Genomic DNA, 12,071 nt, shown 5'->3' on the forward strand with positions numbered 1-12,071 from the left:
GTTGCTGGAGACAAATTAATACACCAGCATTAAAAATAAAGAGTTTAGAAGACAAAAATACTATACTGTACTTAAACTGAACAAACTTAATTTGTATGAATATATAAACCTAAAAAGAATTTTATTTTCAGTCATTCTTTGACAACATTTAACCGTCATTGCATCTCCACAGAGCTGCCCGAAAAACAAAAAACATTATAGATAATTAAACCCCCTCCCCCAAGTTTACACATAAGTTTACACATAAGAAAATTTAATAATATACAAATAAAGACTCTTACTATCCAGGCAGCCAACCGTAAGCTGCATCAACCAGTTCTTCATCCTGGGTGACGCCGTTTTATTCAAACACACCTTTATTCAAACAGCTGGTAGGAGCAATGCACGACCAAAGCACTCTGATGGCTGAATATTTGCTTCCAACTTCACCAAAGTTTTATGTGTTTCCTCATAGAACATTTACTTTATAATTTTAAACTTTTATTTTAGTTTTTATTTATTTCAATGTATATTTATTTATTTCTTTTTTTGCCGGTGGTTTGAATTCTGGATATCGAGGATTTTACTGTATAAAGTTCCAGTAATCTAGAGCTACAAATTATCAATTCATTATTAAGACCATGACATACCCATGATAAATTTCAGAGAGTCATAGACAGTCAGTCAGAGGACAGAAACAGACTATTCAGCCCGCCAAGACTGTGTCAAACATTGGGCTACAGTACACGCATCCTCCCACATTCCAATCAGGAAGCCCATGCGGTCACATGGAAATTGTACCAACTCTGAACTGATAGCACCAGAGGTCTGGATTGAACAAGTCACCACCACGTGCACAGAAAATATTTGTTCCACTCAACAATGAAATCAAATATCCTGCTAGGTAGGTCCAGTAGGCAGGGCTGCTCACTATCTCCAGCGTTGTTTATACTAGATAATAGACAATAGGTGCTTGAGTAGGCCAATTGGTCCTTCGAGCCAGCACTGCCATTTATCGGATCATGGCTGATCTTTCCCTTTCAATAACCAATCCCAGCCTTATCCCCATAACTCTCAACTCCCCCGCCCACAGAGCCTTATCCAACTCTCTCTTAAATCTATCCAACAAATCCACCCCCACTACCCTCCGTGGAAATGCATTCCACAGACCCACAACTCTCTGGCTAAAAAAATTTCTCCTCATTTCTGTATTAAATGGCCTTCCCTGCATTCTTAAACTATGCCCTCTAGTCCTAGTCTCTCCCATCATTGGGAACATGTGCTTGATTTCACACTGTCAAGCCCTTTGATAATCCTAAATACCTCAATCATGTCACCCTCATCCTTCTAAAATAATCCAATTCTTTCTAACCTATCCGCACATGACAATCCTGCCATCCTGGGAACTAACCTTGTGAACCAGCACTGCACTCCCTCTATAGCAAGTATGAATATGGGGACCAGAACTGGCAGAAGCCATCCCACAGGATCCAGACATAAAGGGGTTCAAAGTGGGCAAGGAGGAGCATAAAATCAATTTATTCGTGGATGATGTGTTAGTATATTTGACTGATCTTGGTGGGGGTGGGGGTGGGGGTGGGGGGGAGAGGAGGGGCCGGCCAGGCCAAGGACCATACTGGAATATTATGGTAAGATCTCAGGGTATAAGATAAATCTGGATAAGAGTGAAATCATGCCCTTGACAAATGGGGATTACAGACAATATCAACAAGGGAGTCATTTTAAATGGCAACAAGAGGGCATTAAATATCTGGGGATAAAAGTAGATAAAGGATTTAAGCAATTTATATAAACTCAATTATCTCTATTTGTTCCGGAAGATTGATGAGGACCATGGTAGATGGAGAACCCTGCCCATAACTTTGGTGGGCAGAGTTAATTGCATTAAAATGTAGGTAATGCCAAGACTACAATATCTATTTCAGTCCTTGACCATTCCATTGCCCCAGAGCTTCTTTAAAATGTTCAACGATGTGTCAGAAAGTTCTTGTGGAGTGGTAAAATGGCCAGAATTTTCATGGAAAAGTTGACTTGGGACTACAAATTAGGGGGTTTGAAATAACCTTGTTTTAAAAAATATTACTGGGTGGTCCAGTCAGGGTTTATTGCCTCACTCTTTAAGGGAGATATTATCCCCTCCTGGGCACAAATTGGACTACACACAGTAGGAGAAAGATAGCAGGAGAGTTCATATATAAATGGGACATTAAAATTATATGAAAGAAAATTGATAACCCCATATTAAAATATTTCATTCAAATGTGGTAAAAAAAAAATCAATGTATCGGAATAAAGGTAGGGATAGCCCTTGACCCAGAACATATTAATACTCAATTGGTCTGGACAATAGGATCCTGGACAAACTTAATTTGTATGAATATATAAACCTAAAAAGAATTTTATTTTCAGTCACCTGGTGCCAGAAGGGGATAAGAGGATTGTTATGAAGGACAGCTTATGTCATTCGAATAGCTAAGGAATAAATGATTCATCAAATAAAAAAACTTTTTTCCGGTATTTTCAGCTAAGATCTTTTTTAAGGGATAATTTGGGACGATCAATAGCCCTTCCCACGTGTAGTGTCATGGAGATTCTAATTTGAATGGTGAATATGTGCAAGTTTACCCCCATGATGTAGCTCCTATTCCAAAGTGAGGGCCCAAAGCCAAGCTTACACAAGTCAAGGGAAAACTGAGAGACGGACTTGGGTACAACAATCTACAAGTGGTGCTGGTCAGACTTGTGGCTGGACAGCAAGACAGTCACTCTTTATGCCAGGTACAGATTGGTGCAATGCAATTTCCTGCATCAACTATATCTCACATCACAAAAATTAAATAAATCTAAATCAGAAATATGCTTTCGGTGTGGTGTGCAGATTAGAACCTTTATCCATTCAACCTGGCTGTGTACAAAGGTGAGATCCTTCTGGGAGGACCAGGGGGACATTCTGAAAAAATATTACAAAAGTGGATTTTCCACAGGATCTGGAATTGTACCTTCTGGGAAACATTATGGACATAAGTTTTAAACTGTCCAGATACCAAATTCAGTTTGTGATGGTTGCCTTGTCAGAAGCCAGGAAGTGTATAATGGTCATGTGGAAGTCCGACTCCCAACTAAATATTACACGATACAATACAGAAATGTAGAGTTGTATTCCTCTGGAGAAAATTTAAGAGGAAATATGGCACATTTGTTAGGGTGTGTCAACCCTATCTACAACACGTTGGTACACAGATACAATTGTACACCTTTCGAATAAAGGAAATGCAACAATCTGTGCCAGAAGTGAAATGATTGAAATAAATGAAGCGGGTCATGGTGCAGATGACTTGCTCTTGACTTTTGTTCCTTATCATTTTTACTTTTGGTTTCTTTGGGTTTTCTCAAGTTCCCTTTAGGGTTTGTAACTTTATCAGTATTTGATTCTTTGCATCTCTTTAATTTATATAATCTTTTCTTTGTTGTTTTAAGGGTATGGGGAGAAGGGTAGGGGGGGGGGAAAAAGCTTTTATATAGTATTGTTGAAAGAGATTCTGTTGTTTTGTTTTGGATTTGTACGAGTCTTTGAAATTCAAAAGTATAAAAAACAATGAAATCAAATGCACATTCTATGCCATCATACACAAAATCTTTGAACCAAGCTTTATCATCATGAGACCAAACACTAGAAATCACAGCATACTTCAAATGCCATTTATTGTTGTATTCTAACCAGACAATTACCTTTCCATGCATGAGCAATCGGATGGTAAGGGTAACATTCAGTCCACTCTCAGTCATCTTTCGGTCCACTGTAGTGCAGTTTTGCAGTTTCTGGATTCCTTGGGTATAATTCAATCAGGTGATGATACAGCTGTATGAGACACAGAAAAAGTGTTATAAAAATTGAATATATGACAGATTTCACCAATGAGTGTTTTCCAATAAAAGCTAGCTGAAAGATTCAACTTGAATATCCTAAACCAGTGGTTCTAAACCTATTTCCACCCAGAGAATGTTGAGTATTCATTTGCAATATACAAATAAATTTCTCCTCCACTATCACCTTGAACACTGGAATTCCCAAGGGTTCAAGCTGAGCCCCCTTTTGTATTCCATCTTTACCTACAACTACGTTCCAATGTTCAACTCAAATAAAGTTCGCAGATGACACCAACGTGGTAGGCCTGATCACAGCAGATGATGTAACGGCCTAAAGGGGTGAGATTCAGCACATAGCCTTGTGGTGTGCTGAGAACAATTTGTTACTCAATACCCAGAAGACAAGAGTTCATTGTGGATTTTAGATAGGCTGGAAGCCACGCACACAACCCCAATTTCCATCAACGGAGCAGTGGAGGAGCTTAAAACTCCTGGGGGGTGGGGATGGGGGTGGGGTAGTTCATCTCACTTGGTCTTTGAATTCATCAATGCTGATCGAAAAGGCACAACATCGTCTTTATTTTTTGAGAGGTATAAGGAACTTGCACCTCAGCCCCAGAATGCTGTTGGATTTCTATAGATATACTATTGAGAGCATACTGACATACAGTATTTCAGTGTGGTATGGGATTTGTTCTACACAAGAAGGCACTTCAGCAGGTAGTGAAAACTGACAAACAGATCATTAGAATGCAATTGCCTACCATCAAATCTATATATAGGGGATGTTTGGGCAGGACAAGGAATATTAAAGATGCAACACATCCTAACCATGAACTATTTACTCTCCTACCTTTGGGCAGATGTTATAGAAGCCTTCGCTTGAGAACTACCACACTTAGAGATTTTAACATGATGCCATGATAATGTTAAATACCAATCCACAGCATTGAGTGGTGCTGCACATATTTTAGAATCACTCATCTTTTTTAACATTTTAGAATATTGTGGTTTTATTGTTTATGGTTTATTGTGGTTTTTGTTTTATAATTGCATATGTTTATTGTATTGTATTTTACTTTATATTCCAGTTGATGCTAATCATGTTTCATTGGCTGGTACATCAGCATAATGACAATAAAATGTATCACATAGCAAAAAGTGCTGGAGAAACTCAGCAGTTCACACAGTATCCATACAAGGTAAAAGACACTCAATGTTTTGAATCTGAGCCCTTCGTCGGCATCAGAATGAAAAGGTGGGGGGAAGGGGAGGAGCACAGATTAACAGGTAAAAAGATAGTAAGTGGATGCATGTGAGAGGGTAAACTCTCCCATCTGTCTCCAATACTTATTACATTACCTCTTACCTGTTAATAGATCCCTGCACCTGCAGATATTCTTGTTTAACTGAAGTATTCCATTATTCAGCACAGACTACCTATATGAAACCCATGGACCATCAGGAGACCTTTGACTACGTTGAGAAATACTGTCTCATTTCTATGTCCCTGTAACTCTATGTCTCTTTCCTTTTGACTTTCTTTATTTCGATCTGTAAGTTTCTAAAGGAATCTCAGTCCTCTGATTTCTCATTAGTTTTAGCTTCCTTGTATGCCCTCTCCTTAGCTTTTATCTTGGCCTTAACTTCTTTTGTTAGCAACATTGGCACCATCTTTCCTTTGCTTTGGAATATATCTATCCTGCATGCCTTCTATTATTTGTAAAAATATCTTTCAATCCTGCTGTTCATTCGACTCGTTTGCTTTTCCAGTCGATCTGAGCCAGTTTCTTTCTCATACCACCATAGTTTCCTTTTTTCCACTGAAAAATTGATACATCTGATGACATTTTTTCCTTTTCAAATTTGGAATTGAGTTCAACCATGTTATGGTCATTGCTTCCTTGAGGTTCTAAGACCTTTAACTCTCTAATGACTTCAGGTTCATTGCTCATGGCCCAATCGAGAACTGCAGATCCCCTGGTGGGCTTCTCAACAAGTTGTTCAAAAAATCCATCTCTTACGTTCTCTACAAACTTATTCTTCTGTGATCCAGCAAATTACTGTTTTTCCCAATACCCTGCCATGTTAAAATCTCCCACAATTATTTTGATATTATCTTTGTGACATGCCCGTTGTGTTTCCATCTGTATCTCATAGTCCACCTCCTGGCTGGTGTTTGGGGGCCTGTATACAACTGCCAATATAATCTTTTTGCCCTTGGCATTTATTAATTCAATCCACACTGACTGTACAGCCTTAGACCCCATGTCCTTCTTCCTAATGATTTAATGTCATTACTGATCATCAGAGCCTCCCTTCCATCTCTACCCCCCTGCCTATCTTTCCTATAGACTGTGTATTCTCAGATATTAAGCTCCCAATCACACATTTCATTGAGCTATGTTTCAGTAATGGCCACAATGTCATACCTTTTTAGTTGAATCAGAGCGACAAGGTCATCTACTTTGTTTTTGATGCTACGCGAATTGAAGTATAGTGCCCATAAGCCCATTATCAATGTTGTTTGTGCTGTATTCGTGTTGAACATCTCTTTCTGCCGTCTGTTCATCTGTCTTTCTTTTATGTCGTTTTCTTTACGATTAATTTCTACCTCCGTTGTAACTCCTTGTTTTCTTTGCTCTCGTTTCGATTTCCCTCCCCATGAAAAGCTAGTTTAAAACCTCCCTAATGGCTCTAGCAAACCCTCCTGCCAGGATATTGGTCCCTTACCATCCCTTTATAGAGATTAGACCTTCCCCAGAAGCAATCCCAATAATCCAGGAATCAAAATCCCTGCCTCCTAAACCAACATTTTAGCCATGCATTCATCTGCCATAACTTCCTATTTGTACCCTGTCTAGAGCGTGGCACAGGCAGCAATCAGGAATAGGTACCACAAGATTTGCACCACAGGTTCAGGAACAACTGCTACCTCTCTACCATCAAACTCAACAACAAACTCAATCAGGGACTTAATTAAGGTCTCTAACTTTTTTTGTACATTTTTTTTCCCTTCTTTGCATTGCAGCTTGTTTACATTTCTTTAAATGTTTACATGTTATGCTGAGTCAGTTTTTTTGCACGACTCTGTCTTGCCCGCAGGAAAAAGAATCTCAGAGTTATATGTGATGTCATCTATGTACTCTATCAATAAATCTGAAATCTCGACAATCATTGGGTTTGCATTTTGGATATTTGTTCTTAAGTGTGCACGCCCCTCAGTAGCATTAGAAAACATACTGTTAGTGTATATCCAGCTCATTTGCACAAAGCTAGGATTGTCAAACAATACAGATCACATGGACACAGCATTAGCTGCAGCTATTCAGGCCAAGAAACAACCATTTACTCCTATTTTGTGCTTTCTATCTATGCCCACTATGTTAGTGACCTCTATCTTGATAGGACTTTAATCTTTATTCTAATTTTCTGTGGTACATTAAGAAGGTTTGAAACTCCAATTTTTATTGTTTTTAATGTGAAGATACAGCACAGTAACAGGCTCATTCCTACCCATGAGCCTGTGCCGGCCAAATATACCAATTCACGTTCAAACCCAGAATGTTTTTGAATGGTGGGAGGAAACTGGAATATCCAGAGGAAACCCGTGCAGACACAAGGGGAACGTACAATCTCATTGCAGACAGTGCCTGATCTGGACCTGCATCATTGACGTTGTGCTAACTGCTACACTCACCGTGCTGCCGGACATTCAGTGCAAATTGCGTGACTAACTGTTAATGAATATGCACTTTCTGCCCTTTACAAAGCCTTGACTGCAATGCCAGCTAGCACAAACCCAAATGTAAATCGTTTTTCTTTTTCTTCATTCTTTCTGCCGAAAAATAAAATTGGGGACAGTTAAAAGCCACTGAGTAGCTACTGTACATTTTCACCCAAGTTCTATCTTGTCACTTCTAATAAAACTGTATGAAAATGCTGTTTTTTTTCCAGTTAAAGGCAAGCTCAATGAGAATTATTATTTCACATCAATGCCCCATTGTCATAACAAGTTAACCACAAATACAAATCACCTGATATTGGAAGGGAAATGGAGAAAAATTTGCGAAATTAGGGAAAGAGATAAGAACAGAATCTCTGAGGGGGCTTCCACCATCTAATATTTGTTGTGCAGTTGAGGTACGTAAAGCCAGCTGCAAAAATCTCCAAATCATGTCCATGCTTCCTCTGGACAACATTGCACAGAAACACAACAGAGCTGTTGCCTATCTTATGATACTGAACTTGTGTACTGACATTGTGTGTTTCCCTGGTTTCCCCAGGGAAATGGAATAGAGGAAATCACAATGAACTTTTAAAACATTGGTTTGGCTGTAACTGGAACAAACTATTCTTCAAGATATTAGATTTTAGAAGAATGCAGAAGAGATTACCAGACGGTTCTAGGGAGGAGAGGCTTTATGGAGAAGCTTGAGCCTTTTTACTTGTAACAGAGATATGAATGCATGAAGATTGCGAGAGGTAGTTACAACCATTAAGGGTGTAGTGAGTACAGAGTAAAACTATTCCATTAGCAGAAGGGTCGATACAATGGCCATAGAATAGATGTGATAAGCAAAAGAACCAAAAGGTGACTCTGACAAAAGCAGAAGACATTGCCAGGACAGGAATGGAGGCAGATTCAGTCTCCGTATTTGAAAAAAAAACTAATTAAAACACATCTATAAAAAGAATTTCATGGTGATGGAGAATGCAGGTCCGTGGAACATTTCCAGGTTTGCTCCAACATGGAACATCAATGTACTTGGTGGGTTGAATGATCTCCTGTGCTGCAATTATTCTGCAAGCACAGAAACTTCAACCTACATATACCATATATACTGTACTTGTGTAATCATCAAAATTTTTGGACTACTTTTTCAAGCCCATAAGCAGTGGGGGGGGGGGGGGGGGGTGGGCTGGGGGGTGGTTGACTTTCGCAAGTCGTACCCGCGTCTTCAAGGCGGCAGGAGCTTAATGGCCAGGACTGGGTGGTTCAGACGGCAGTGGAAGGAAGGTCAGAAGTGTGGGCCACTGGGGTAAGAATCCACAGTCAGGATGGGCAGGCATCTGGGGCAAGGATCTGAGGTTGGGTGCTTGGATGGGTGGGCAGCCAGGGCAAGGGTTCACTCTCTGGGTGTCAGGAGCTCCAGTTGGCAGGTGGTCAGGGCAAGGGTTTGCTTTCTGGATGTTGGAGCTCCATCAGGTAGGCAGGCGGCTGGGACATCTGCACCTCTGGCGGGTGGTAGAGGCAAGAGTCCGCTGTCAGGAGCTCGGATGGGCAGGCGGTGGGGGCCAAAAATAGTTGGGGGAGGGGTCAACTTTCACACTGGACATTAAAAAAAAATTTAGGCCCAAAAAAAAAGGAAGGGGGTCGACTATTACATTGGCATTGACAATACACAAGTATATTTATTGCTGATCTTCATAACAGAGTACAAGTGCTTTAGCTAGGTGATTTTAATTACTGGAGAAGGCATTTCTGGACCAAGAATACAAAGCACACAATCGAAGATGGCATGGAAATTACTGCAAAAGTGACATTGTAGTAACCAGTCATTTGTGAAAAGATTAAAGATATACCAAGTCTCAACATATTTTTTAGATATTTTTATTGCACATTCAAACTAAACAACTCTATTCACCATCCACACAATTGTCATTGTTCAGCCTTTATACCCAGTGAAATATCAAAGTTTGTAGATATGGTGATTGTAGTTAAACCACAGAAATGTTGGAGCAACTCAGCAGGACTCGCAGCATCCAAAGGAGAAAGATGCATTACCGACATTTCGGGCCTAAGCTCTTCTTCAAGGTATGGAGAAAAAGCAAATTGTGCTTGATTAAAAGAAACTGCAGGGGGAAGAGTGCAGACAAAAGGTGTTAATTAGATATGAAGGAGAGGCCACTGGGGAGAGAAAAGATGCATAGTGATAGTGGGGAGGGGGAAGAGAGAGAAATTGGCTACGAATGCAGAGCTACGGTTAAGGAGACAGAGGGAAAAGGGAAGAGAGACAAACAGAGCTACAGGAAAGGGGCAGGGGGGTGGTTAACATTTTTAATGCCAACAGGTTGGAGGGTGCCCAGATGGAATATAAAGTGTAGCTCCTCCAATTTACAAGTGGATTCAGTCTGGCAGTTCATGAAACCATGGACAGACATGTTGCAAAGGGAATGGGATGGGGAATTTGAAATGGGTGGCCACTGGAAGATCCTTGCCATGGGTGTCTGGCAGAGCCAAGGTGCTCAATGAAGCAATCTCTCAGTCTGTGTCCAGTCTCTCCAATATAGAGAAACAAAAGGGAGTATGAGCCCTACAGATTCACGTCAAGTGCTGCTTTACTCAGAAGTACTGTTTTGGCCCTTATTCATGGTGTAGGTGTAAGTGGAGCATTCCCTGCAATTGCAGGGGTAGGTGCCAAAGGGGTGGTTGGTGGGAAGGGAGTAGACAAAGGAGTCATTGAGGAGGTGGAAGGTGAAGAGGGGAGGAGCAGGGAAGATGTGCCTGGTGGTGGTGGTGGTATCACATAGTAGAAAAGGCGGAGGATGACAGGTTAGATGCAGAGGCTGGTGGGGTGGTAGGTGAGAACAAGGGGAATCTTGTCCTTGTTATGTGTGGGGGTGCAGGAGGTCATGGCAGATGTGTGGGCTAAGCATAGGAGCAGAAGGGCTATGCCTGGTTTTTTGTTGTTCAAAGAGGTATTTATGTACACCTGCATAGGCCCCAGCTTTTTCTGGGCTAAGCCTGCACAAGAAAGACCCTATAATTCTTCCTCTGCTACATTGACGACTACTTTGTTACTGCCTTATATACCCATGATGAGCTGGTTGACTTTATCCACTTTGCTGCTGACTTCTACCCTGAGCTCGTATTCTCTTGGTCCATCTACCAACACTCTCCTTTTTCTCAATCTATCTCCATCTCGGGAGACAAACTCTCGACAGACATCTTCCACAAACTCCCGCAGCTACCTTGAGTACAGCTCTTCATATCCTGTTCCCTATGATTCCATTCCTTTCTCAATTCCTCCATCTCTGACACACCTGCTTCTGGGACGTGGTCTTCCATGCCAGAGGTCATCTTCCTTCAAACAACATGGCTTCCCCTCTATCACCATTAACCTGGCCCTCACCTGCATATCCACCATTATCTGCACATTGGCCTTGGCCCACTCACCCTCATATGTAACAAGGACAGGATTCCCCTTGTCCTCAATTACCACCCAACCAGCCTCTCCATCAAACACATCATCCTGCTCAACTTCTGCCACCTACTGTGTGATCCCAAAACTAGATACGCATTGCCTGCTCCTCTCCTCTATGCTTTCTGCAGGGACCACTTAATCCAAGACTCCCTCATCCACCCCTCCCTCCCCACCAACCACACCTTTGACATCAACTCCTGCGTCCGCAGGAGATGCTCCACTTGTGCTTAAACCTCCTCCTTTACAATCAGGGCCCCAAACAGTCCTTCCAAGTGAAGCAACACTTCATTTGTGAATCTGCAGTGGTCACCTACTGCACAAGATGCTCCCATTGTTGTCTCCTCGACACTGAAGAGACAGGACACAGACTGGGAGATCGCTTCATTGAGCATATTGGCTCTGTCCACCATAATAGTGGAGATTTCCCAGTGGCCACCCATTTCAATTCCCCGTCCCATTCCCTTGCTGACAACTCTGTCTATGGGCTTATGCACTGCAAGACTGAGACCACCACATATTGGAGGAACACCTAATATTCCATCTGGGCATCCTCCAAATGGGTGGCATTAACATTGATTTCAATTAGCTATCCACCACTGTATCCCTTCATGTCTCCTTTCCTATAGCTCTGTCTCCTTTACCTCAGCTCCTCACTCTATCAATTCTCATCTTTCCTAACCTCTTCTCAATATCCAAATATTGCCTCTTGGTCAATACTTCTCCCCCTGCTGTTTCATTTATTCAGACACTGTGTTTTTTCCCCATACCTTGAAGAGCGGCTCAGGCCCAAAACATTAATAATATATCTTTACCTTCTATGGATGCTGTGAAACCTGCTGTGTTCCTTTCTGAGCTTTTATGCCCAGATGCGATGTCATGTATGTACTCCGACAATAAATCTGAAATTTTCAGTTTCCTTTACCGTAAACAGGGTGCGTTACTGGATCAGGGGTGATTTAGTATAAAGCAGAGACACCTAAATAGGAGGAGGAGGAG

General features: G+C 41.3%; 1 protein-coding gene across 42 annotated transcripts in view; it reads right to left on the reverse strand.

Moving 5' to 3' along the window:
- Positions 1-12,071, reverse strand: part of LOC138761651 (poly(rC)-binding protein 3) — a 139,113-nt gene that overhangs the window by 57,965 nt on the left and 69,077 nt on the right. For 37 of the 42 annotated variants that reach the window (XM_069934162.1, XM_069934173.1, XM_069934166.1 and 34 more), the window contains one exon: positions 3,730-3,859. In XM_069934162.1, coding sequence (XP_069790263.1) covers positions 3,730-3,786 — 57 coding nt within the window. In that variant the 5' untranslated portion in view covers positions 3,787-3,859. The other 5 variants (XM_069934140.1, XM_069934139.1, XM_069934143.1 and 2 more) reach the window with 4 other exon arrangements.

Source organism: Narcine bancroftii, chromosome 4, assembly GCF_036971445.1.
Source record: "Narcine bancroftii isolate sNarBan1 chromosome 4, sNarBan1.hap1, whole genome shotgun sequence".
Classification (NCBI taxonomy): Eukaryota; Metazoa; Chordata; class Chondrichthyes; order Torpediniformes; family Narcinidae; genus Narcine; species Narcine bancroftii.